The sequence below is a fragment of the Salvelinus sp. IW2-2015 genome, linkage group LG16 (genome assembly GCF_002910315.2).
Source record: "Salvelinus sp. IW2-2015 linkage group LG16, ASM291031v2, whole genome shotgun sequence".
Lineage (NCBI taxonomy): Eukaryota > Metazoa > Chordata > Actinopteri > Salmoniformes > Salmonidae > Salvelinus > Salvelinus sp. IW2-2015.
The window spans coordinates 2902732-2930448 of record NC_036856.1 but is presented as its reverse complement, the minus strand read 5'-3'; the positions used below and the strand labels follow the sequence as shown (position 1 = coordinate 2930448).

At 42.9% G+C, this 27717-nt stretch overlaps 1 protein-coding gene across 2 annotated transcripts in view; it reads right to left on the bottom strand.

Moving 5' to 3' along the window:
* Positions 1-27717, bottom strand: part of LOC111975682 (arf-GAP with coiled-coil, ANK repeat and PH domain-containing protein 2) — a 91198-nt gene that overhangs the window by 9128 nt on the left and 54353 nt on the right. For both annotated transcript variants that reach the window (XM_070447460.1, XM_024004189.2), the window contains exons 10-16: positions 9025-9137; positions 7567-7618; positions 6001-6101; positions 1954-2059; positions 1473-1681; positions 949-1018; positions 45-139 (exon numbers count right to left, since the gene is read on the bottom strand). In XM_070447460.1, coding sequence (XP_070303561.1) covers positions 45-139; positions 949-1018; positions 1473-1681; positions 1954-2059; positions 6001-6101; positions 7567-7618; positions 9025-9137 — 746 coding nt within the window. The remainder of the gene's footprint in view (positions 1-44; positions 140-948; positions 1019-1472; positions 1682-1953; positions 2060-6000; positions 6102-7566; positions 7619-9024; positions 9138-27717) is intronic.

Genomic DNA, 27717 nt, shown 5'->3' with positions numbered 1-27717 from the left:
CCCTTGTCTCCATGATGGTAGACAGAGAAGTTGCAGTACCGTACCTGGGGTCTGCTGGACTTGGCTTCTTGGCTCCCAGTTCCTCTCTCCGAGCCTCGTAGATCTGGTTGATGACCCCGTTCCCCAGCTCACACATCAGCTGTGTACCACACACACACAAACAAACAAGGAATAAAGTTACTATGTGTCAAAATTAACCAGCACATTCAGAGGACAACATGCCACATTTAATGTAAAGTGACATATAAAGTCAGGCATGTAAAATCATGACATATAAAAAGTCGGTTAAGTCATGACGTTTTGGCTGTGTTTATATAGGCCGCCCAAGTCAGATTTTCCCCCTCAATAATTGGGCAAAAGATCAGAACTGGGCTGCCTGTGTAAACGTAGCCATAAAGTCATGACGTGAAGTCCGCTGTAATCTGTAACCATTACATTTGAGCATTTATTTCTCACCAATGAATGTAAAAGAGTCTGAGTATGTGAAAGTCTGAAAGAGACAATTAAGTATGTAAGCTGCCTTAAGGCTTCTGCATGCTTCAGTTCGCCCGTCCAAACAAGTGTTCTTGCATACTCCCTTAAAAGAACTTAGCTTGAATAACAAGAAAAAAAGCGGCAATAGTACTGTTTGTCCATTTTGAGACGCCGCAGCCAGTATACACTTCCTCAAAATAGTCTGAATTAATCTAAAATTACTCAAGAAATTTGTCATTAATTCACGCAATTTTACACCTGTTGTTTGGTTCAGTTTTTCTCAATTGAATGACAACAAAGACTTTATTGAAGAATCCCTACTGTTGACCAATCACCGGCAAAGGGGCGTAGACAAACATGTCACAAAATGTTGTCATAATATATGTAGGAACTGTTTCGTCTGGGAAGCATGTGGACACCTTTAGGCCCATCTGTTAGGCAAACCCTCCTCCCACTCTCTCTCTCTTTTCTCACCTTGAGTAGTTCCGGTTCCCATGAGTCCAGGGTGAGTGAGCGCACCTTGGAGAAATGGACCCCCAGACTCCTGCAGATGGAGAGTCTGTTAGCAACTCAAACATCAATGATATTGTCTAAAAATAACTAAATGACTCCACACAGCTCCAAAGGCTGTGTAGTTTGCATTACATGCTGGTCCATTGAGGGTGTAGTGTGTGCTGTGGCCACAAGGTGGGAGTGTACAGTCAGTAAGAGAGTACATTCCAAAATGTACTTCGGGCCAAATTTGCTGAGCCTTTGATTTTTTGTATTATTATTTCCATCTAGTAACAAAACGTTGAACATTTGTACTGTTGTATAGCACCAGTCTAGTACCTTGTTGTATAGTACCTTTATAATACCATGGTAAGATAAGTCCAAAGTATTATCTCAGTGTCATCTTGATGGTACTTCGGTATAGTACGTTGGTGAATACATATGAAGTTTGGTACTTGTATACAGTAGTGCCTTGGTGTGTAGTATTTGCAGTGATAGGAATGTACCTGTGTATTCCAGAGCACTGGATGCAGAGGGTGATGCCCAGGTTGATGCTGGCCCAGCGAGGGTCAGGCTGGCCACAGTCGCAGCAGCAGGCATTGCCCCCAATGACCATGACCCTCTGGAGGGCACTCTCCCCCTTTAGTGACTTTTCTTTGGGCTCGCCGCCTGATTCCAGGCTGCCAGTCGACGTGGAAGACTTCCGGTCCAGCTTCTGGTGTGGAAAGTCGAGTACATGATGTTATACACAAGACACACACACACACTCTCTAGAAGAAGATTACTTTATTGCCTATTGTCACAGACCACATAGATTTGTCAGGCAAGACAGATACGCACAGACACACGGAGGGGTTGCAGCACACTAGAAGGATATCCTTTATTTTTGTTCACATCTTTTGTCTACGAGGTATGTCTGATTATTTTCGTCCTGACATTGAGATAATGGATTGATTGCATAAGTTAAGCCAGTGTGTGGTGACTCACCTCAGCGTCCTCTCCCTGCTCCCTGAAGGCGGTGGCGATGCTGTTCTGGACAGCTTTGATCCAGGCCTGCCTCAGCTTCTCAGAGTCCGCCTGCATCATACAGCTCCTGAGAGGGGAGGGACACAAAGAGACATCAGTCTGTCCCCTGGCCTGCTACTGGAGCTCTTCACTATGTGTCGCTGTGTGTGTGCGCGTTTGTGTATGTGTGTGTCTCCCTCTCGGTGTGTGCGCATTTCTGAGTGCACTTGTATCTATAAATGTATACACACCTAAACTTCTTGCACATTTTGCTGTGTTACAAAGTGTTTTTTTTGGTCAATGATCTACACAAAATACTCTGTCAAAGTGGATAATTATTTATTTATTTTAAATTACAGAAAATTTGAAAAATACCACTAATATATACTGAGTATTCATGAGTATAAGTATTCAACCCCCTGAGTCAATACATGTTAAAATATCCTTTGGCAGTCTTTCTGAGTAAGTCACAACTTTGTACACCTGGCTGAAAATTGAGTCAAAACTCTAACTAGGCCACTCAGTAACATTCAATGTCATCTTGGTAAGCAACTCCAGTTTATAGTTGGCCATGTGTTTTAAGTTATTGTCCTGCTGAAAAGTGAATTTGTCTCCCAAGGTCTGATGGAAAGCAGACAACCAGGTTTTCATCTTGAATTTTACTTGTGCTTAGCTCTATTCCGTTTCTTTTTATCATAACAAACTCCCTAGTCCTTGCCGATGACAAGCATACCCATAACATGACGCTTGAAAATAAACCCATGCTTGAAAATATGAGAAGTGGTACTCAGTGATGTGTTGTATTGGATTTGCCCCAAACATAACGCTTTATATTCTGAACAAAAAGTTTATTTCTTTGCCACATTTTTTTGCAGTTTTTGCCTTATTTCAAAACAGGATGCATTTTTTGGAATATTTGTTATTCTATACAGGCTTTCTTCTTTTCACTGTCAATTATGTTCGTTTTGTGGAGTAACTACAATGTTGTTGACCCATCCTCAACTTGAATAGTAATTGACTCAAGACATTTCAGTTTTTCATTCATTTGTAAAAATGTTGAAAAACATAATTCCACTTTGACATTATGGGGTATTGTGTATAGGACAGTGACAATTGAAAATCTCAATTTAATCCATTTTAAATGCAGGCTGTAACAAAACAAAATGTGGAAGGAGTCAAGGGGGTGTGAATACTTCCTGAAGGCACTGTGAATTCGGAAAGTATTCAGGCCCTTTGACTTTTTCCATATTTCGTTACATTACAGCCTTATTCTAAAATGGATTCAATAATTTCCCCCCTCATAAATCCACACACAATACCCCATAATGACAAAGCAAAAAAACTTTTTAGAAATTTTAGCAAATGTAAAAAACAATTTTACATTTACATAAGTATTCAGACCCTTTACTCAGTACTTCGTTGAAGCACCTTTGGCAGTGATTACAGCCTCGAGCCTTCTTGATTATGACGCTACGAGCTTGGCACACCTGTATTTGTGGAGTTTCTCCCATTCTTCTCTGCAGATCCTCTCAAGCTTTGTCAGGTTGGATGGAGAGCATCTCTGTACAGCTATTCTTAGGTCTCTACAGAGATGTTCGATCGGGTTGAAGTCCAGGCTCTGGATGGGCCACTCAAGGACATTCAGAGACTTGTCCCGAAGCCACTCCTGCGTTTTCTTGGCTGTGTGCTTAGGGTCGCTGTCCTGTTGGAAGGTGAACCTTCGCCCCAGTCTGAGATCCTGAGCGCTCTGGAACAGGTTTTCATCAAGGATCAATCTTGGTTTCATCAGACCAGAGAATCTTGATTTTCATGGTCAGAGTCCTTTAGGTGCCTTTTGGCAAATGCCAAGTGGGCTGTCATGTGCCTTTTAATGAGGAGTGGCTTCCGTCTGGCAACTCTACCATAAAGGCCTGATTGGTGGAGTGCTGCAGAAGGGCCTGATCAGGAGTGCTGCAGAAGGGCCTTCCCCCCCCCGGCGGGGGGGGGAAGGGCCCAATCTGGCCCTCAAACCATCACGGTCACCTAATAATCCCTAGTTTATAACTGGCTTATTTATCCCCTGTAACTATTCCCCAGGTCGTTGCTGTAAATGAGAACACGTTCTCAGTCAACTTACGAAAAAAATGTATACAGACAGGTGTGATCCTTTCCAAATCATGTCCAATCAATTGAATTTATAACAGGTGGATTCCAATCAAGTTGTAGAAACATCAAGGATGCTCAATTTTGAGTCTCATTACAAAGGGTCTGACTACTACATTTCTAAAACCCTGTTTTCGCTTTGTCATTATGGGGGATTGTGTGTATATTGATGAACATAATTTTTGGGGGGAGTAAGGCTGTAACATAACAAAATGTGGAAAAAGGGAAGAGGTATGAATACTTTCCAAATGCACTGTATACAGTTGAAGTCTGAAGTTTACATACACCTTAGCCAAATACATTTAAACTCAGGTTTTCACAATTCCTGACTTTTAATCCTAGTAAAAATTCCCTGTCTTAGGTCAGTTAGGATCACCACTTATTTTAAGAATGTGAAACGTCATAATAGTGGAGAGAATGATTTATTTCAGCTTTTATTTCTTTCATCACATTCCCAGTGGGTCAGAAGTTATCATACACTCAATTAATATTATGTAGCATTGCCTTTAAAATGTTAAACTTGGGTCAAACGTTTCGTGAGCCTTCCACAAGCTTCTCACAATGAGTTGGGTGAATTTTGGCCCATTCCTTCTGACAGAGCTGGTGTAACTGAGTCAGGTTTCTAGGCCTCCTTGCTCGCACACGCTTTTTCAGTTCTGCTCCCAAATGTTCTATAGGATAGAGGTCAGGGCTTTATGATGGCCAATCCAATACCTTGACTTTGTTGTCCTTAAGCCATTTTGCCACAACTTTTGAAGTATGCTTGGGGTCATTGTCCATTTGGAAGACCTATTTGCGACCAAGCTTCAACTTCCTGACTGATGTCTTGTGATTTTGCTTCAATATAGCCACATAATTTTACTTCCTCATGATGCCATCAATTTAGTGAAGTGCACCAGTCCCTACTGCAGCAAAGCACCCCCACACAACATGATGCTGCCACCCCCGTGCTTCACGATTGGGATGGTGTTCTTCGGCTTGCAAGCATCCACCTTTCTCCTCCTAACATAATGATGGTCATTTTGGCCAAACAGTTCTATTTTTGTTTCATCAGACCAAAGGACATTTCTCCAAAAAGTAGGATCTTTGACTCCATGTGCAGCTGCAAACAGTAGTCTGGCTTTTTACGGCGGTTTTGGAGCGGCCTTTCAGGTTATGTTGATATAGGACTCGTTTCACTGTGGATATAGATACTTTTGTACCTGTTTCCTCCAGAATCTTCACAAGGTTCTTTGCTGTTGTTCTGGGATTGAGTTGCACTTTTCGCACCAAAGTACATTAATCTCTAGGAGACAGAACGCGTCTCCTTCCGGAGCGGTTTGACGGGCTGCGTGGTCCCTTGGTGTTTATACTTGCGTACTATTGTTTGTACAGATGAACGTGGTACCTTCAGGCATTTGGAAATTGCTCCCAAGGATGAACCAGCCTTGTGGAGGTCTACAATTTTTTTATGAGGTCTTGGCTGATTTCTTTTGATTTTCCAATGATGTCAAGCAAAGAGGCACTGAGTTTGAAGGTAGGCCTTGAAATACATCCACAGGTACACCTCCAATTGACTCAAATGATGTCAATTAGCCTATCAGAAGCTTTTAAAGCCATGACCTCATTTTCTGGAATTTCACAAGCTGTTTAAAGGCACAGTCAACTTCGTGTATGTAAACTTCTGACCCACTGGAATTATGATACAGTGAATTCTAAGTGAAATAATCTGTCTGTAAACAATTGTTGGAAAAATGACTTGTGTCATGCACAAAATAGATGTCCTAACAGACTTGCCAAAACTAGAGTTAGTTAACAAGAAATGTGTGGAGTGGTTGAAAAACCTAAGTGTATGTAAACCTCCGACCTCAACTGTATGTGCAATATATTGTGTGTGTGTGTACTCACTTGGTGGGGGACACCACTTCAAAGCAGAAGCGGCGTTCGATATCCTCACAGTGTTTGACTGTGCATAGCCGCAAGTCCTCCACCACCACTGTGGGATTATCCTGGGTAAGGAGAACACACACAGTCTTAGTAAAACGAACACACTACAATGCACAATACACACAACTCAGATACAATTGCACACACACAGCGCTCTGACACACATGCGCAAATGGAAATGCTTCATAGATTCTGATTTCACATTGTAACCAGCAGCAGAGTGAATTGTTTTCCTCCACATTCCACAAACTCATCATCTGTTAACTGTGCTCCTTATTCAACGCTACTTCATGACATAAAAAATGTAGGGGGAATATTGGGCTGGAAGTGAAACATGTACAGTACCGTTGAAAAGTTTGGGGTCACTTAGAAATGTCCTTGTTTAATTTTTTAAATAATTGGTCCATTAAAATAACATCAAATCAGAAAGATCAGAAATGCAGTGTAGACATTGTTAATGTTGTAAATGACTATTATATCTGGAAACGGCAGATTTTTTATGGAACATCTACATAGCCCCATTATCACTCGTGTTCCAATGGCACATTGTGTTAGCTAATCCAAGTTTATAATTTGAAAAGGCTAATTGATCATTAGAAAACTATTTTGCAATTATGTTAGCACAGCTTAAAACTTTGTGCTGATTAAAGAAGCAATAAAACTGGCCTTCTTTAGACTAGTTGAGTATCTGGAGCATCAGCATTTGTGGGTTCGATTACAGGCTCAAAATGGCCAGAAACAAAGAACTTTCTTCTGAAACTCGTCAGTCTATTCTTGTTCTGAGAAATGAAGGCTATTCCATGCGAGAAATTGCCAAGAAACTAAAGATCTCGCACAACACTGTGTACTACTCCCATTACAGAACAGTGCAAACTGGCTATAACCAGAATAGAAAGAGGAGTGGGAGGCCCCGGTGCACAACTGAGCAAGAGGACAAGTACATTAGAGTGTCTAGTTTTAGAAACAGACGCCTCACAAGTCCTCAACTGGCAGCTTCATTAAATAGTACCCGCAAAACACCAGTCTCAATGTCAACAGTGAAGAAGTGGCTCCTCTTCTCACTGTTGGCATTGAGACTGTTTTTTTGCGGGTACTATTTAATGAAGCTGCCAGTTGAGGAAATTTCTAAGTGACCCCAAACTTGAACAGTAGTGTATATTTGATGGTGGGTGGTGCAGTTGGAGTCTGCATCCTAAATCAATCAAATTTATTTCAATCAAATGTATTTATTAAGCCCTTTTTACATCAGCCGATGTCACAAAGTGCTGTACAGAAACCCTGCCTAAAACCCCAAACAGCAAGCAATGCAGATGTAGAAGCACGGTGGCTAGGAAAAACTCCCTACGAAGGCCAGAACCTAGGAAGAAACCTAGAGAGGAACCAGGCTCTGAGGGGTGGCCAGTCCTCTTCTGGCTGTGCCGGGTGGAGATTATAACAGAACATGGCCCTATTAAGTGCACTACTTTTAACCAGGGCCTATAGGGAATAGGGTGCCATTTGGGACACTACTGGAGTCATCGGACTTACCTTGAATTTCTTCTGGTAAACTAACTGATTGTTTTGAATGGAGAACCAGCGCCTGAAAGGAGATCACACCAGCAGTCACGGTCACAGGTAAACGGGTGACACAATTTATCGCATTTATCTCAGAGGCTGAAGGTTGACTCTGAAATGCATGCTAGCATTCCAACTATTCTCAGTAGTCAGAGAAACAAGTTAGTTAAGAAAGTAAATTGAAATGGTTATAGATTTAATGAAATATAAATACACTGCTCAAAAGAATAAAGGGAACACTTAAACAACACAATGTAACTCCAAGTCAATCACACTTCTGTGAAATCAAACTGTCCACTTAGGAAGCAACACTGACTGACAATAAATTTCACATGCTGTTGTAGAAATGGAATAGACAAAAGGTGGAAATTATTGGCAATTAGCAAGACACCCCCAAWAAAGGAGTGATTCTGCAGGTGGTGACCACAGACCACTTCTCAGTTCCTATGCTTCCTGGCTGATGTTTTGGTCACTTTTGAATGCTGGCGGTGCTCTCACTCTAGTGGTAGCATGAGACGGAGTCTACAACCCACACAAGTGGCTCAGGTAGTGCAGCTCATCCAGGATGGCACATCAATGCGAGCTGTGGCAAGAAGGTTTGCTGTGTCTGTCAGCGTAGTGTCCAGAGCATGGAGGCGCTACCAGGAGACAGGCCAGTACATCAGGAGACGTGGAGGAGGCCGTAGGAGGGCAACAACCCAGCAGCAGGACCGCTACCTCCGCCTTTGAGCAGGAGGAGCACTGCCAGAGCCCTGCAAAATGACCTCCAGCAGGCCACAATTGTGCATGTGTCTGCTCAAACGGTCAGAAACAGACTCCATGAGGGTGGTATGAGGGCCCGTTCCAGAGACATCCAACTTGCAGTACAGGGAATGGCTTTGGAGGCTACAGGACAATAAAGAGCTGGAGGTCTAATTGCTAACTCCATGCAGCACACAGAGCCATGCGCCAATCAGGCAGCGCTCCCCGTGGTGTCAGTTGACTACGCCACATGTCACTATTGATCGCCATGGAGACGCCGCCTCAGCAGCTTGAATCCCTCCCTCTATCCATCCCTACCTCCCTCCATCCTTCCCACCTGGCTGACTAGGGCCATGGGCGGATTCATACTAAACAGAGAATTATCACCTCTCCACCCTAATCACCATACAGTTAGAGGACATAAAGATTACTTCTTCCATGCATGTTCAACATACTGGACATGTATTGTGGAGTTTAGTGCACTGGTGAAGCTGTGCTCGGGGACATATCAGCTTGACCAGAAAGAGACAGGGGGGGAAGGTGAAGGGAGAGAGAGAGAGCGAAAGAGAGAGAGAAACGGGGGAGAACAATAAAGAGAGAGACAAGGGGGAGAAGGAGAGAGAGAAAAAAAGAGGGAATGTCAGAGAATGAGGGAAGAAATAAGAAAGAGCATAATTTCTTGCAGCTGACCTGTTCCATGTCTTGAAGGCATTACTGGCCCTCTTAAACAGGTAGCCCTCCATCGCGATGCCATTGTCTGCGTCCACATTGTACTCCAGCTTGGTGTCGTCATTCGAGAAGTCCTGCAAGAGAGAGTCAGTCAGGAGGGTCAACAGAAACAGTCTGATCCTGATTCACTGTGGGTGGCCAGTTGAGGACGATGAGTGACTCAGTACTCTGTGCCACTGAGCCACACATCTGGGGTCCAGAACAAGGAGGTACCACCAGCTAGTTTAATAAGAAATGCCCGTTTTGCTACGGTGGGCGTTCACCCGTTGCACTCGTGGGAATTGGCCTATATATATAGGGCTAAATTTAAATGTTTCTTACAGAACAAATATGAAAATGCATCCATGGTAGCAATTGATAGGGAACAGTTTGGAGATAATGGGATTTTTTGTTGTTAACCAAAAGGTGAGTACACAACAGTTTACCTGACAAGTCTGAATCCAAATATTACACTGTTCACTTTCTGTGCATTTTACATTGACTGTACTTTTCGTAACATTTGTTGATAACGAAATCTTAAAATACTCTGGATAGATTCAGTAACATGAAAAATGTAGGGGAAGGTGCAACATAAGACAAAAAAATTACAAGGGTTTGAGTGAGATGACTGACTGGTGTCTCCAAGTGGCCATACACCTCTTCAAAGTGTGCAGTTTCTAAGCAATTTCAATGCACTTTTATGACAAAGAAATCTTCATCTATAAGGTACTTTTTTGAGCTCTCCGAGCTGTGTCGTTGAGGAACTAGAGCAAGCATTATTTTGGAACACAACCCTGCATCCCCGCCATGCACACAATTTCTGTTGTTGTACAAAAACGGTACATTATAAATCACAATCTGGGTCAGGTGTGCTTGATCTCTTGTCAACATACGATCTTACAGTGTTAGGCTTTCACAAGGTTATTCGGAGAAACAGATCGTAATTTTGGTGTCCATAGAAAGTAGTCATGAGCGCATTCAGGTGCGTTTGCTGAGGCAAATGTCCTTCATAGGCTCATTCTGTTCAGAACAACCCAGGCTATGACGACATGTCATCTTGTAACAAACAGTGATCATAAATATTGACACTGTATATGACATGAGTTTTATGATTTGGAGATGTGGAGTAGATTTGGACTCATGGGTGTTTGACTTGCTTGTATAGACTGTCATGACGTGGCCCTCTTTGGGTATAGTGAGTGGCTTCCCCCTCTCAACCTCCTACACCCAGGTTCTGTTATCTCAGGTCGTAAATTCCTGGAGGAGACTCTCTCCTCCTGGTCATGCAGAAAGAGACACAGAGAGAACAAAGGAACTTCTTCTACATCACAGAACTTGAGAACTGAACAATATCCATGTTTTGGAGAATGTGTAAACGGTAGGTGGAGAAGCCAGCTACGACCCGGTCCGTTTTGTTTCATGTTTGTGACCTCATGAAAGACAATACAGCCACATTACCATAACTCTGTTTATACAGGAGCTGACTTGGAATTCTAAGTTGGATGACAAGTAAAAAAAAAAAAAAAAATCCCCAGTTGGAGCTCGTTTTCTTTCAAGGTCCCTGTTGTCTTGAACGCACCGAACTCTGAGTTCCCAGTTGTTTTGAACGCGGCATTTCCCTCACCCAGTGTGACGATGGTCCAATGTCCTCCGTCACTTAATCTAAAGACATGCTTATATGAATAACCAGATGATTTACGGTTGATGAGCACATATATTTATTTATAATAAAGTGGGTTAGCGATGTCCTACTGATTGTTGCTGATCACCAGTAAAAGAAGAAACATGTATAAGAGTTTGGAGCACCGGCAACTGGTTTGGCGCGGAAACCTATTGTTGTGCGTCTCCCTGTAAACTGTTACTTTCTTATCACGTAGGCTATGCAATGATCAGAAGTTACCTATATAATGTGATCATGTTTAGCAATTGAAACGTTAAGGTGAATCTTTAGAAATGATCCCTGTGTTTTCCTCTGTGACTGAAGAGGGTTCTATCCATTTCCTGGCCCGAGACATGACGGTCAAATGGGGTGCTTTCGATCGCATAGTTAATGAATAGTGTGGTAGTAGCTTATCCCGGGGAGACATACATGTTTATATCCCAGATGGTATTTATGCTCCAAAGCAGGGTTTCCCAAACTTGGTCCAGGGTTAGGGGAAAGTCTAGAGGCAAAACGAGCCAGCTACTACACTGAACAAAAATAGAAAAGCAACATGTAAAGTGTTGGTCCCATGTTTCATGAGCTGAAATAAAATATCCCAAAAATTGTCCATACGCACAAAAAGCGTATTTCTCTCAAACTTGGTGCGCAGATGTGTTTACATCCCTGTTTGTGAGCCTTTCGCCTTTGCTAAGATAATTCATCCACCTGGCAGGTGTGGCATATCGAGAAGTTGATTAATACGCATGGTCATTGCACAGGTGCAACTGTGCTGGGGCCCCCCCAAAAAACACTATAAAATGTGCCGATTTGTCACACAATACAATGCCACAGACGTCTCAAGTTTTGAGTGAGCGTGCAATTGGCATGCTGACTGCAGGAATATCTACAAGAGATATTGCCAGTGAATTTAATGTTCATTTCTTTACCATAAGCCGCCTCCAATTTAATTTTAGAGAATTTGGCAGTACGCCCAACCGACCACACAATCGCAGACCATTTGGCGTCGTGTGGTCGAGCAGTTCACTGATGTCAACGTTGTGAACAAAGTGCCCCATGGCGGCGGGGGGGTTATGGAATGAGCAACGAACAACGAACACAATTGTATTTTATTGATGGCAAATTGAATGCGCATAGATACCGTGACAAGATCCTGAGGCCAAATTGTCGTGCCATTCATCCGCCGCCATCACCTCATGTTTCAGCATGATATTGCACGGCCTGCCCCATGTCGAAAGGATCTCTACACAATTTCTGGAAGCTGAAAATATCCCAGTGCTTACATGGCCTGCATACTCACCAGACATGTCACCCATTGAGCATATTTGTGATGCTCTGGATCGACGTGTACGACAGTGTGTTCCAGTTCCCGACAACATCCAGCAACGTTGCACAGCCATTGAAGAGTAGTGGGACAACTCCAAAGGCCACAATCAACAGCTTGATCAACGCTATGCGAAGGTCATGTGTCGCGCTGCATGAGGCAAATGGTGGTCACATCAGATACTGACTGGTTTTCTGATCCACGCCCATACCTTTCTTTTTAAGGTATCTGTGACCAACAGATGCATAACTGTATTCCCAGGCATGTGAAATCCATAGATAAGGTTCTAATTGACTGTTTTCCTTATAATGAACTGTAACTCAGTAAAATCTTTGAAATTGTTGATTGTTGCATTTATATTTTTGTTCAGTATTTTTATTCTGGTTAGAGCCAGTTTGCACTGTTCTGTGAAGGGAGTAGTACACAGCGTTGTACGAGATCTTCAGTTTCTTGGCAATTTCTCGCATGGAATAGCCTTCATTTCTCAGAACAAGAATAGACTAACGAGTTTCAGAAGAAAAGTCTTTGTTTCTAGCCATTTTGAGCCTTTAATCGAACCCACAATTGCTGATGCTCCAGATACTCAAATAGTCTAAAGACTGCCAGTTTTATTGCTTCTTTAATCAGAACAAAGTTTTCAGCTGTGCTAACATAATTGCAAAAGGTTTTTCTAATGATCAATTTGATTTTTAAAATGCTAAACTTGGATTAGCGAACACAACGTGCCATTGGAACACAGGAGTGATGGTTGCTGATAATGGGCCTCTGTACGCCTATGTAGATATTCCATGAAAAATAATCTGCCGTTTCCAGCTACAATAGTCATTTACAACATTAACAATGTCTACACTGTCTTTCTGATGAATTTGATGTTATTTTAAATGCGCTTTTCTTTCAAAAACAAGGAAATTTAAAAGTGACCCCAAACTTTTGAACGGTAGCGTACATACATACATACATACATACATACACACCTACTCATTCAAGGGTTTTTCAAGAGTTTTTCTTTTTATGCCTTGTTAAAAATTAATTTGTGGAATTTCTTTCCTTCTTAATGTAGGGTCAGTATACAGAAGATAGCCCTATTTGGTAAAAGACCAAGTCCATATTATGGCAAGAACAGCTCAACTATGCAAAGAGAAACGACAGTCCATCACTACATTAAGACATGAAACAGTCAACCCGGAAAATGTCAAGAACTTTGAAAGTTTCTTCAAGTGCAGTCACAAAAACCATGATGAAACTGGCTCTCATGAGGAAAACCACAGGACAGGAAGACCCTGAAGTTACCTCTGCACCTAAGTCTGCAGTCCGAATAAATGCTTCACAGAGTTCAAGTAACAGACATCTCAACATCAACTGCTCAGAAGAGACCGCGTGAATCAGACCTTCATGGTACAAATTGCTACAAAGAAACCACTACTAAAAGACACCAATAGGAAGAAGAGACTTGCTTGGGCCAAGAAACACGAGCAATGGACATTAGACCAATGGAAATCTGTCCTTTGGTCTGATGAGGTCAAATTTGAGATTTTTGGTTCCAAACGCAGTGTCTTTGTGCGACACAGAGCAGGTGAATGGATGATCTCTGCATGTGTGGTTCCCACCGTGAAGTATGGAGGATGAGATGTGATGGTATGGGGGTGCTTTGCTGGTGACATTGTCGGTGATTTATTTAGAATTCAAGGCACACTTAACCAGCATGGCTACCACAGCATTCTGCAGCGAATTGTCATCCCATCTGGTTTGTGCTTAGTGGGACTATCATTTGTTTTCAACAGGACAATGGCCCAAAACACAGTGATGGAGTGCTGCATCAGATGACCTGGCCTCAACCCAATTGAGATGGATTTTTGTTATTTAACTAGGCAAGTCAGTTAAGAACAAATTCTTATTTACAATGACGGCCTACCGGGGAACAGTGGGTTAACTGAATAGTCAGCTCAAGGATTCGATCCAGCAACCTTTCGGTTACTGCCGCAACGCTTTAACCACTAGGCTAACTGCCGCTGTTTGGGATGAGTTGGACCGCAGAGTGAAGGAAAAGCAGTCAAGAGTGCAAAGCTGTCATCAAGGCAAAGGGTGGCTACTTTGAAGAATCTCAAATATAAAATATATTTTGATTTGTTTAACAATGTTTTGGTTACTTCATGATTCCATACGTGTTATTTCATAGTTTTGATGTCTTCACTATTAGAAAATAGCACACAAAAAACTGGAATGAGGGAGTCCAAACCTTTGACGGGTACAGTACATACAGTTGAAGTAGGGAAGTTAACATACACTTAGCTTGGAGTCATTAAAACTTGTTTTTCAACCACTCCACCCTTGCTAACAAACTATAGTTTTGGCAAGTCGGTTAGGACATCTACTTTGTGCATGACACAAGTCAGTCAATTTCCCAACAATTATTCACAGACAGATTATTTCAATGTATGACAAGTCCAGTGGGTCAGAAGTTTACATACACTAAATTGGCAGTGCCTTTAAACAGCTTGGAATATTCCAGAAAATTATGTCATGGCTTTAGAAGCTTCTGATAGGCTAATTGACATAATTTGAGTCAATTGGAGGTGTACCTGTGGATGTATTTCAAGGTCTACCTTCAAACTCAGTGCCTCTTTGCTTGACATCATGGGGAAATCAAAAGAAATCAGCCAAGACCTTAGAAAAGAATTGTGGACCTCCACAAGTCTGGCTAATCCTTGGGAGCAATTTCCAAATGCAAGTATAAAACCATGGGACCACACAGCCGTAATACCGCTCAGGAAGAAGACGTGCTCTGTCTCATAGAGATGAACGTACTTTGGTGCGAAAAGTGCAAATCAATCGCAGAACAACAGCAAAGGACCTTGTGAAGATGCCGGAAGAAACGGGTACAAAAGTATCTACACTGCTCAAAAAAATAAAGGGAACACTTAAACAACACAATGTAACTCCAAGTCAATCACACTTCTGTGAAATCAAACTGTCCACTTAGGAAGCAACACTGATTGACAATAAATGTCACATGCTGTTGTGCAAATGGAATAGACAAAAGGTGGAAATTATAGGCAATTAGCAAGACACCCCCAATAAAGGAGTGGTTCTGCAGGTGGTGACACCACAGACCACTTCTCAGTTCCTATGCTTCCTGGCTGTGTTTTGGCACTTTGAACTGGCGGGGCTTTCACTCTAGTGGTAGCATGAGACGGAGTCTACAACCCACACAAGTGGCTCAGGTAGTGCAGCTCATCCAGGATGGCACATCAATGCGAGCTGTGGCAAGAAGGTTTGCTGTGTCTGTCAGCGTAGTGTCCAGAGCATGGAGGCGTACCAGGAGACAGGCCAGTACAACAGGAGACGTGGAGGAGGCCGTAAAAGTGCAACAACCCAGCAGCAGGACCGCTACCTCGCCTTTGTGCAAGGAGGAGCACTGCCAGAGCCCTGCAAAATGACCCCAGCAGGCCACAGTTTGGAAAGTATTCAGACCCTTTACTCAATACTTTTTTGAAGCACCTTTGGCAGCGATTACAGCCTCGAGTTTTCTTGGGTATCACGCTACAAGCTTGAAGCACCTGCACAGGTATTCCAGGTCTCTACAGAGATGTTCGATCGGGTTCAAGTCCGGGCTCTGGGTGGACCACTCAAGGACATTAACACTTGTCCTGAAGCCACTCCTGCATTGTCTTGGCTGTGTGCTTAGGGTCGTTGTCCTGTAGGAAGGTGAACCTTTGCCCCAGTCTGAGGTCCTGAGCGCTCTGGAGCAGGTTTTCATTAAGGATCCTGTACTTTACTCTGTTCATCTTTCCCTCGATACTGACTAGTCTCCCAGTCCCTCCGCAGAAAAACATCCCACAGCATGATGCTGCCACCACCATGCTTAACCGTAGGGAGGGTGCCAGGTTTCCCCCAGATGTGACGCTTTAAAGTCAGGCCAAAAAGTTCAATCTTGGTTTCATCAAACTAGAAAATCTTGTTTCTCATGGTCTGAGAGTCTAAGCTGGCTGTCATGTGCCTTTTACTGAGGAGTGGCTTCCGTCTGGCCACCTCTGCCATAATGCCTGATTGTGGAGCTGCCTGAAGAGATGGTTGTCCTTCTGGAAGGTTCTCCCATCTCCACAGAGTAACTCTGGAGCTCTGTCAGTGACCATCGGGTTCTTGGTCACCTCTCTGACCGCCCATCTCCCCCGATTGCTCAGTTTGGCCAGGTGGCCAGCTCTAGGAAGAGTCTTGGTGGTTCCAAACTTCTTCCATTTAAGAATGATGGAGTACACTGTGTTCTTGGGGACCTCAATGCGGCAGACATTTTTTGGTAACCTTCCCCTGATCTGTGCCTCGACACAATCCTGTCTCTGAGCTTTACGGACAATTCCTTCGACCTCATGGCTAGGTTTTTGCTCTGACATGTACTGTCAACTGTGGGATCTTATATAGAAAGGTGTGTGCTTTTCCAGATCATGTTCAATCAATTGAATTTACCACAGGTGGACTCCAAGTTGTAGAAACATCAAGGATGATCAATGGAAACAGGATGCACCTGAGCTCAATTTCGAGTCTCGTAGCAAAGGGTCTGAATACGTTTTTTTCCGCTTTGTCATTATGGGTTATTGTGTGTAGATTGATGATATGTTTATTTTTTAAATATACATTTTACAATAAGGCTGTCACGTAACAAATTGTGGGGAAAGTAAATTAGTCTGAATACTTTCCGAAGGCACTGTACATACATACACACATACATATAGTGTTCTGTACTCTCAAGTCATTGACCCTATGATGGTCAAACATACAGGTTTATTTGATTTAGGCCTAGGTGAGATCAGATGTTGATCAAAGAAAGATACTGACAGGGATAGCTACGGTAATCCAGGGTCATGTTCAGTTGGCATGAGATACAGGCCTAGAAAACACACAGAAGAACGAGGGAATGACTCTTAAAATGGTTGGTAGTCCACCCATTACGGCATCATTGACTTGAATGGGGACGCCATTCTAGTTCTGTGACGATGCATCCTTTCAGTGTGTCTGCTGCATCCTCATCCTTGTTATCAGCAACAGTAAACTAACTAACACCTGTGGTCTGGGTCAGAGTTGACTTCTCTCTGAAAGAGCCACCGACAACCCCATAACCCGACAGGCTAGCCACCATTGTCATGAGCTAGATCTCACCCCTGCCAAACTTTCCTCTGTAACACTAGACACCACAAACAGTCAGGGTGTTGGAGGAACGATTGAACTTTTATTAATTCACTGTTCAATTCCAAGGATTGTTGTGGGAAACATTTGAAGACAAACTATAGGAGTCAATGAAACAGTCCGTGAAGCAGTCAATCGGGGATCGAAATATATTACTATAATTTGTAGGCTTATAAACATCAAAGTGGAAATGATGGAAGTAATCCTCAGCTCCAAATGACTATTAGCACGACATGGAGATCACAAGGCACTTCCTAAGATTGTCATGGTCAAATCTGACGTCTTCAAACTGTCAGATATTGGTTCCACTAGCCTATATTTGGCCCAATTGCTCCCGAGTCTGTAAGGTCTGCAAAACGCCGTTGGCTCATCTGGATAGGAGTTTGACCACTGTGTTGTGCTTCATCATCACTCTCTCAGCCTATACTTACAGATAGCGGTGTGTGTGTTTGTCTTCACAGCCAGATTAGATTCTGCACTGTAACCTGAGCAAAAGGGCCTGGAGCTAAACACCTCAGCCTAGCGATTTCCTGGTTTGACACACCCTCTTTTCCACCATGACACACCGTAGGACAGAGGATATTTCTGGATGGGGGTACAGTACAGAATTTATCCAGTGGACAGTGCCAGGCTCATGAATGGTAGGGGAACGGAAAATGTAATTTAAGATTCCCAACTGTGTCAACACAAGACTCCCATCACAGAATGTAATTAACCCTTCAATCCAAGAGTGGGTGACTGGTAAATACACCACAACTCTCATACTACTGGCAAGTATCACTATCAAGTGCCCCTGTTTTGAAATGTATTACTGTTATAGTGTTGCTGTATTTTTGCTAAATATAAAAAAATATATATTTAAAAAAAAGTAACTATAGAGTCTAATGTTATGCTAGAAAGACACATTAGAAAGACAAAACAATTTAGGGTTGGGCGATGGCAACCTTTGTCCTATTGTGATTATGCACTCATAAAACATTGTGATATGATGGTATTGCCACCTATTCCAAAACATTTTACTCCGCTAAAAAACACAGCTGGGCTGTAGCACGAAATCGCATGCTACAACTGGATGAATCATGATGAAATATCATGTTGTTGAAAGCCTGGGCAGAGGCTAAGGGCAGGCAAATCTTTTCTAATATTCCTTTTTGGTGGAGCTTCAGCATGGAACAGGTTTGTATGTGTCTGTGTGTGTGGCACGCACATGGCGGATCAAAGCGACTGAACAACTGATGAGGAATGGACTGTCCTGCTGTAGTGAGTTCGATTATAGAACTGGATAATTGCTTTATTTGCCTCATCCTCTCTTAATATTGTTTGTTCAATCTCTCAAAGTTGTGACTGAGAATTGCCTATACCTAGTAGGCCTATAGACTCAGACTTTCATTCTTGTTCTTTTCGAAAGGGGCAACTTTAGGACAACACCGTCTTAGGCTATTACAATACTTGGGAAATAGGCTAGGCCTACTGTTCATAACTTGAACTTGTCTTAAAGGTTTTATGATAGGTCTAGTAGGAGGATTGTCCACTTGGTTTTCAACCTCACATGGAGTGATTTTTATACCCCACACGGATAATTTATTTCTTAATAAGCTTAAACTTGATTCAACTTCTCATTCGATTTTTATATAGGCTATCGATATAGTCCCCTGGCTACCTTTCGTTTTTGAGGGTATTCAAACAACTTTTTGAGATGGAACTCCATTAAATTCATTCATTGTTTGATCGAGAGAAAGCATACCGTAGCCCAAAGTCATATTTATAGCCTATCGAATGGAGAGAGAAGGGAATATAGCCTACTTTTTAAAAACAGCTAGACAAGATAGTCAAAGGAAAATTCCACCCAAAAACGACCTTTTGTTATTTGTTTCATTAGTCCATTGTTGATATAGTCCCAAACTGTTTTGCATGTCAGCAATCACGTCGTCAAGATCTATAACTTTCAAAATACAGAAATACAGCCGAAATGATGCATTTTCTATGATGACCAAAGTATGAAAAATGACTGTTGCTTCTACAGTGATAAAATTGGATCTTAAAGATACTGAGACCCTCCCATCCTTGGATTCAGGAGGCCGGATTATTAAGGGGATAGGGTGGCATCACCCTAACTGTCATTTTAATACACCAATGGTAACATGATATTCTCTTACTTAATTTAAATAAGTACTTCCTTTTAACCAACATCGGAAAAGTTGTCTTTGCGGAAAGGCGTGGTTTATATAGCTAGATAGCTACTCGACTATAGGGTTCCAGCAATTATAAAAGTTTACGCTATTCATCTATGGCAAAGACACATACAGTGGGGAGAACAAGTATTTGATACACTGCCGATTATGCAGGTTTTCCTACTTACAAAGCATGTAGAGGTTTGTAATTTTTTATCATAGGTACACTTCAACTGTGAGAGACGGAATCTAAAACAAAAATCCAGAAAATCACATTGTATGATTTTTAAGTAATTAATTTGCATTTTATTGCATGACATAAGTATTTGATACATCAGAAAAGCAGAACTTAATATTTGGTACAGAAACCTTTGTTTGCAATTACAGAGATCATACGTTTCCTGTAGTTCTTGACCAGGTTTGCCAACACACTGCAGCAGGGATTTTGGCCCACCTCCATACAGAACTTCTCCAGATCCTTCAGGGCGGGCTGTCGCTGGGCAATACGGACTTTCAGCTCCCTCCAAAGATTTTCTATTGGGTTCAGGTCTGGAGGACTGGCTAGGCCACTCCAGGACCTTGAGATGCTTCTTACGGAGCCACTACTTAGTTGCCCTGGCTGTGTGTTTTGGGTCGTTGTCATGCTGGAAGACCCAGCCACGACCCATCTTCAATGCTCTTACTGAGGGAAGGAGGTTGTTGGCCAAGATCTCGCAATACATGGCCCCATCCATCCTCCCCTTCAATACGGTGCAGTCGTCCTGTCCCCATTGCAGAAAGGCATCCCCAAAGAATGATTGTTCCACCTCCATGCTTCACGGTTGGGATGGTGTTCTTGGGTTTGTACTCATCCTTCTTCTTCCTCCAAACACGGCGAGTGGAGTTTAGACCAAAAAGCTCTATTTTTGTCTCATCAGACCACATGACCTTCTCCCATTCCTCCTCTGGATCATCCAGATGGTCATTGGCAAAACTTCAGACGGCCTGGACATGCGCTGGCTTGAGCAGGGGACCCTTGCGTGCGCTGCAGGATTTTAATCCATGATGGCGTAGTGTGTTACTAATGGTTTTTTCTTGAGACTGTGGTCCCAGCTCTCTTCAAGGTCATTGACCAGGTCCTGCCGTGTAGTTCTGGGCTGATCCCTCACATTCCTCATGATCATTTGATGCCCCACGAGGTGAGATCTTGCATGGAGCCCCAGACACGAGGGTGATTGACCGTCATCTTGAACTTCTTCCATTTTCTAATAATTGCGCCAACAGTTGTTGCCTTCTTACCAAGCTGCTTGCCTATTGTCCTGTAGCCATCCCAGCCTTGTGCAGGTCTACAATTTTATCCCTGATGTCCTTACACAGCTCTCTGGTCTTGGCCATGGAGAGGTTGGAGTATGTTTGATTGAGTGTGTGGACAGGTGTCTTTTATACAGGTAACGAGTTCAAACAGGTGCAGTTAATACAGGTAATGAGTGGAGAGCAGGAGGGCTTCTTAAAGAAAAAAACTAACAGTGTCTGTGAGAGCCGGAATTCTTACTGGTTGGTAGGTGATCAAATACTTATGTCATGCAATAAAATGCTAATTAATTACTTAAAAATCATACAATGTGATTTTCTGGATTTTTGTTTTAGATTCCGTCTCTCACAGTTGAAGTGTACCTATGATACAAATTACAGACCTCTACATGCTTTGTAAGTAGGAAAACCTGCAAAATCGGCAGTGTATCAAATACTTGTTCTCCCCACTGTATATGTCTCCCCTTTCATCCGTGTCTGACGTTAGCTAGTTACTGGCTAGCTAGGTCTTCAGCCAGCATGGAACAAAGGGGGGGGGGGTTCATTCAAAACTGCTGCTGTGAACCGCATCACAAGAGCCAAACGGGAGATGTATAAAAAAATGTACATCATTGATGTAATTTCCATGTTGCTTGACTTGCTTTTGTATCACCATATTTGCTTGAGATGATTTTACTGAAACACTGCATCCAAGTTTCTTGACATAGGAGTTTCAAAGAACTGTCAAAGAACTGCGAGCTCATGAATATAAGCTCCCCGCCCACTCAGCCGGTCTTTTCAAACTTCCTGGTAGTTAGAAATACTTTCTCAATTATTTAGCATTGCTATCCCCCAAAAATATGATGGGTGATATTTTAGTCACTCAAAAGGCTATTTTACATGGGAATTAGATTTAAAGGTCCCGAACGGTCAAACAAATAAAAATCAGCAATTTTTTGGGACTTGGGGTGGTCGCACCCGAGGCCCTCAAGCTAGCTCACCTTCTGCAGGGGATACAATCATTTTGACCCTTAGATTTTTTGTATTTATTTTTTATTACTTGTTAAACAAAATCTTTCTCTGAGCAATTGCATAAGTATAAAATAATATAAAAATAATAAAGTATACAATAGCATACAAATACAGTATTTGTATTTATTTTATAGTCTTTTTTGCTCTTCTTTATCAAGGGATCCAATAATTCCAGACCCCACAGTATGGTTTAGGCTATAATCTGACAGAGAGAAACAATATTTTATGATTCGACATTTTGCGCTGCTTTGGTGGAATTCTCTGCTCACCCTACATTCCTCTCTTGCATTCTGTATACAACATATTTATTGAAATAGGTTATAGCAAATAGGAATAGGCAAATTACTCGGAATGTCACTTGTGTGCTGCCCTGCTGTGCGAGATTTTATAGGCAGTCAAGTTAAAATAGGCTATCCATCGTCTGTCATATCACAATGTCTTCACCATCAACAATGGCTCTCAATCATCGTCGATAGATGATACTATCTTAATATCACCCAACCATAAAACAATGTACCCTAGTGTGTACACTGTATAGTACACTTAAACTAAGGAATCCTTTTACAATGTAACAGTGTGTAGCCTACTCAAACAGACTCTCTAAGACGTATTTTTAGGCTGTATGTATTATTCAAGGCCTCTGTCCCAACATGTGCCCTGGAAAGGAATAAAATAGTTGTTACTTTGGGGCAGGGATAAAAACATGGCATCCCTCTACATACACACCACTAAACCTGGATCCTGTCCACAATACCCACACACAAAGCCATACAACTGTAAAACAGCCATACAGCCAGGACTCAAGACAGACAAGGGACATAGAATCCAATCCCCAAACGTTCAAAGGACAAGGCAATAATCGACTGATTGGATAGGTGAAAGCGTGGGTTGCATCATACAGTATATCAATCCATCCATGTCAGACAGGATATTGCTTCAAGGAACAGAAGTAATAAAGGTGTCAAACAGAGCCCAAGTAATGACAACAACCAGAGCTCAGAACTCACATGTAAGCAGACGTCAAACCCATGCTTCTTTAGCCTGATCCCAGATCCAATTGGGCTGTCTTGACAACTGGACCATGAGTGACAAGGAGTTGGCAAGACAGCATAAACAGATCTGGGACCAGGCTATTGCTTTGTAGTCAGAAGGTAAACCGTGGGAGACATACTTTATAATGAGAAAACCACATGAATGTACAGCATGACAATGGAATCCCTAATCACTCTGGTTATGCAGGGAGAAGAGGAGGGAGTTGGCGGGGGGGGGGTCAATGGAAACCAAATAGCAAATGAAAATCAATTATTACATACGGAGGACCTCCACGCGCAAAAGCTGCGTCCATCGGGAAAAGGTTCAACCTCTGTCACCTCCTAAAAGAGTAACACCAGAAGACTGAGAAAGGGCTGAGAAACTGAGAAAGAGGAGACAGTTGAACACACACACAACAGAGAGCATGACCATGGCACAGAGCCATATGAAGCTAAAAATAAACATGTTTTGCCCCCTTCTTTCAGCGGACTCACCAGATACCACACATAGTGGAATCTGCTGAAGATCTTCATCTTCATGTCTGTGACAGCAGGTCAGTGTGTGTGTCGGTGTCCCAGTCACCTTGACAATGGCTAGCTAGTGGAAGCTACCTCTGCCTGTCCTCCCGCAGCATCTCAAGTGACAGCCCTGTCACACTCGGACTAGCTCCCTCTCTCCAAAACAAGCCTCCCTCCTTACCCTGTGTGTGTCTGTCCGTCCCTCATCAACACTCGTCACTGCTGCTGGCTGAGTTTGGCACCTCCCCCTTCCGCTGAGGCCGCAGCGGCATGCAAACTCATTGGGATGCGAGTGTGTGTGTGTGTGTGTGTGTGCAGGTCGATGCTGACTTGCGCAATGGGTTTAGAATAACCAACCGAACCCCGTGCAGATTAGCTCCAGCATGAAACATTTATACAGCCTCTATTTGAGAGCCATGTACTCTACTTCTCCCATTGTGTGAGTATGTATATAGACTCATGTTTTCTCCTGCAGCATGCACAAACCACAAAACCAAAATGAACCCTTTCCAGTTCACAATCCACTGCCTCCTCTGAGAAGCAGAAAAGCTAATACTTTGAGCTAAACTTAGAGCCCCCCTCTGTCCAAAAGGGGACAATCTGTAACACGATGGAGCCCTCTAGAAACGTATTAATAATTCACACAGGCAGATATAAGGCATACTAAGCACACTCTAAAAACCGCAGTCATGAGGAAATGAAATGCACATGAGTCTAGGCGAATATTTCAACTGAGCAATTAGCTAGTATGTTATAGATTCAGCCTATCCCAGCTAGCACAACACATTTTCGTAATGTTCTGCAACGTTGCAATTAGACCGATATCAACCTTGCCTCTCACATTCCCTTTGCAGTAAGGCATAAAGACTAGACTGTCGCAATATGCTGTATCATAAACACATTAGGTGAATGAATGACTGGTATATAACACAGCCGACATGCATGGATTTCAACATGTGACGAGGACTGAGTGGTCTTAACCCGGTCACGTCATGTATGTGTCAATAATATATCATGATGACTTCAGACTATCAACATGCAGAAAGAACCGAAATAGCACAGAAATACACAGAGGAAAAAAGGCTTACCTGCAGAGCAGCCTGGGGAACAGTGGAGAGAGGTGGAAGAAAAAGAGGAGAGGTTAGAACTGCTGATACATACTGGCAGAAAGAGAAAGAGAGAGGGAGGGAGCGAGACAACATAAAAATAGCATCTAGTAAAAGGGAGGGGGTTGGACAGGGAGGGCGCTGGGATGCAAGACGCACAAGGATGAGCGTAAATTTGCACGGGCCGCGAATGAGAGGGCTCCCTGGCTGGAAGTGCTGCTCATGCTGGAGAGCAAGCTGCTGCTCGCCATGTTCCGCTCACACACACAGACAGACATGCACACACAGACACAAAAAATGGAGCTGGAAAGAGATTTACATACAGACACAGACTGACAGACATACTAAGAGGCCAGACAGGCAAACAAACTTGGACGTAGATACATACACAGACATTCACACACAACAAATCCCAACAAACTCACTCATGCACAAAAACAGGTTCCAGTGAAGCTTATCCATTGTGTTCCTTTTTTAAACATTATTTATATATATATATTTTTTTAGATATATGCATTCGAAATGTATTCAGACGCCTTGACTTTATCCACATTTTGTTACGTTACAGCCTTTTTCATTTTTTTTATTTTTTTTTATCATCAATCTACACACAATACCCCATAATGGCAAACCAAAAACTGTTTTTTAGAAATGTTTGCAAATGTATTAAAAATAAAAAACTGAAATACCTTATTTACATAAGTATCAGACCCTTTGCAATGAGACTCGAAATTAAGCTCAGGTGCATCCTTTTTCCATTGATCACCCTTGAGAATTTTCTACAACTTGGAGTCCACGGTCTCTATAAGGTCCCACAGTTGACAGTGCATGTCAGAGCAAAAACCATGCCATGAGGTGGAAGGAATCGTCCGTAGAGCACAGAGACGACAGGACTGTGTCAAGGCACAGGTACAAAAAAGTTCTGCAGCATTGAGGGGCCCCGAGAACACATTCTTAAATGGAAGACGTTTAGAACCACCAAGACTCTTCCTAGAGCTGGCTGCCTGGCCAAACTGAGCAATTGGGGGAGAAGGGCCTTGGTCGGACAGGTGACCAAGAACCCGATGTTCACTCTGGCAGAGTTCCTCAGTGGAGATGGGAGAACCTCCCAGAAGGACAACCATCTCTGTAGCACTCCACCAATCAAGCTTTTATGGTAGAGTGGCCAGACGGAAGCCACTCCTCAGTAAGAGGTACATGACAGCCCTCTTGGAGTTTGCTTAAAGGCACCTAAAATACGTTCTGACCATGAGAAACAAGATTCTCTGGCCTGATGAAAGCAAGATTTAACTCTTTGGCCTGAAAGCCAAGCGTCACATCTGGAGGAAACCTGGCACCATCCCTACGGTGAAGCACAGTGGTGGCAGAATCGTGCTTGTGGGGTTTTCTTCAGCGGCAGGGACTGGGAGACTAGTCAGGATTGAGGGAACGATGAAAAGTACAGAGAGATAATTGATAAAAACCTGCTCCAGAGCTAACAGGACAGCGACCCTAAGCACACAGCCAAAACAACGCATGAGTGGCTTCGGGACAAGTCTCTGAATGTCCTTGAGTGGCCCAGCCAGAGCCCGGACTTGAACCCGATCGACCATCTCTGGAGAGACTTGAAAATAGGTGTGCAGTGTCGCTCCCCATACATCCTGACAGAGCTCATTATGGGGTATTGTGTCTAGATTGATGAGAAGAAAAAACGATTTAATCAATTTTAGGAAAAGGCTGTAACGTAACAAAATGTGGAAAAAGTCAAGGTGTCTGAATACTTTCCGAAAGCACTGTATACAGTACCAATCAAAAGTTTGGACACACCTACTCACTCAAGGGTTTCTTACTTTTTTACTATTTTCTACATCGTAGAATAATAGTGAAGACATCAAAACTATGAAATAACACATATAGAATCATGTAGTAACAAAATAAGTGTTAAACAAATCAAGTAGCCACCATTTGCCTTGTTGAAAGCTTTGCACACTCTTGGCATTTTCTCAACCAGCTTCACCTGGAATGCTTTTCCAACTGTCTTGAAGGAGTTCCCACATATGCTGAGCACTTGTTGGATGTTTTTCCTTGACTCTGCGGTTCAAATCATCCCAATTTGGTTGAGTGACTACCTCATGAAGCTGGTTGCGAGAATGCCAAGATTGTGCAAAGCTGTCATCAAGGCAAAGGGTGGCTACTTTGAAGGATCCCAAAAATAATCTGGCACACACACACAACTATATATACAACTATATATACACAGTTTATATAAAAAAGTATGTGGACAGCCCTTCAAATTAGTGGATGTGTCTATTTCAGCCACACCCGTTGCTAAGAGGTGTATAAAATCTAGTACACAGCCATGCAATCACCATAGACAAAACATTGGCAGTAGAATGGCCTTATTGAAGAGCTCAGTGACTTTCAACATGGCACCATCATAGGATGCCACCTTAACAAAAAGTCCGTTTGTAAAAAGTCTGCCCTGATACAGCTTCTCCGGTCAACTGTAAGTGATGGTATTGTGAAGTGGAAACGTCTAGGAGCAACAACTGCTCAGCCGCAAAGAGGTAGGCCACACAAACTCACAGAACGGGTCCGCCGAGTTCTGAAGCACTTGGCGAGTAAAAATCGTCTGTCCTCGTGTACAAGACTCACTACTGAGTTTCAAAATGCCTCTGGAAGCAACGTCAGCACAATAACTGTTCGTCAGGAGCTTTATGAAATGGGTTTCCATGGCCAAGCAGCCCCACACAAGCCTAAGATTACCATGCGCAATGCCAAGAGTCTGGAGTGGTGTAAAGCTCGCCGCCATTGGACATTGGAGCAGTGGAAACAAGTTCTCTGGAGTGATAAATTATGCTTCACCATCAGGCAGTCTGACGGACGTATCAGGGCTTTGCGGATGCCAGGAAAACGCTACCTGCCCCAATGCATAGTGCCAACTGTAAAGTTTGGCGGAGGATAAATATCGGTTTGGGCTAGGCCCCTTAGTTCAAGTGAAGGGAAATCTTAAATGCTACGGCATACAATGACATGCTAAACGATTCTGTGCTTCTAACTTTGTGGCAACAGTTTGGGGAAGACCCTTTCCTGTTTCAGCATGACAATGCCCTTGTGCACAAAGCGATGTCCATACAGAAATGGTTTGTCGAGATCGATGTGGAAGAACTTGACTGGCCTGCACAGAGCCTTGACCTCAACCCCAACGAACTCCTTTGGGATAAATTAGAACGCCAACTGCGAGCCAGGCCGAATCGCCCAACATCAGTGCCTGACCTCACTAATGCTCTTGTGGATAAATGGAAGCAATGTTCCAACATTTAGTGGAAAGCCTTCCCATAAGAATGAAGGCTGTTATAGCAGTAAAGAGAGCCCAACTCCATATTAATGCCCATGAATTTGGAAT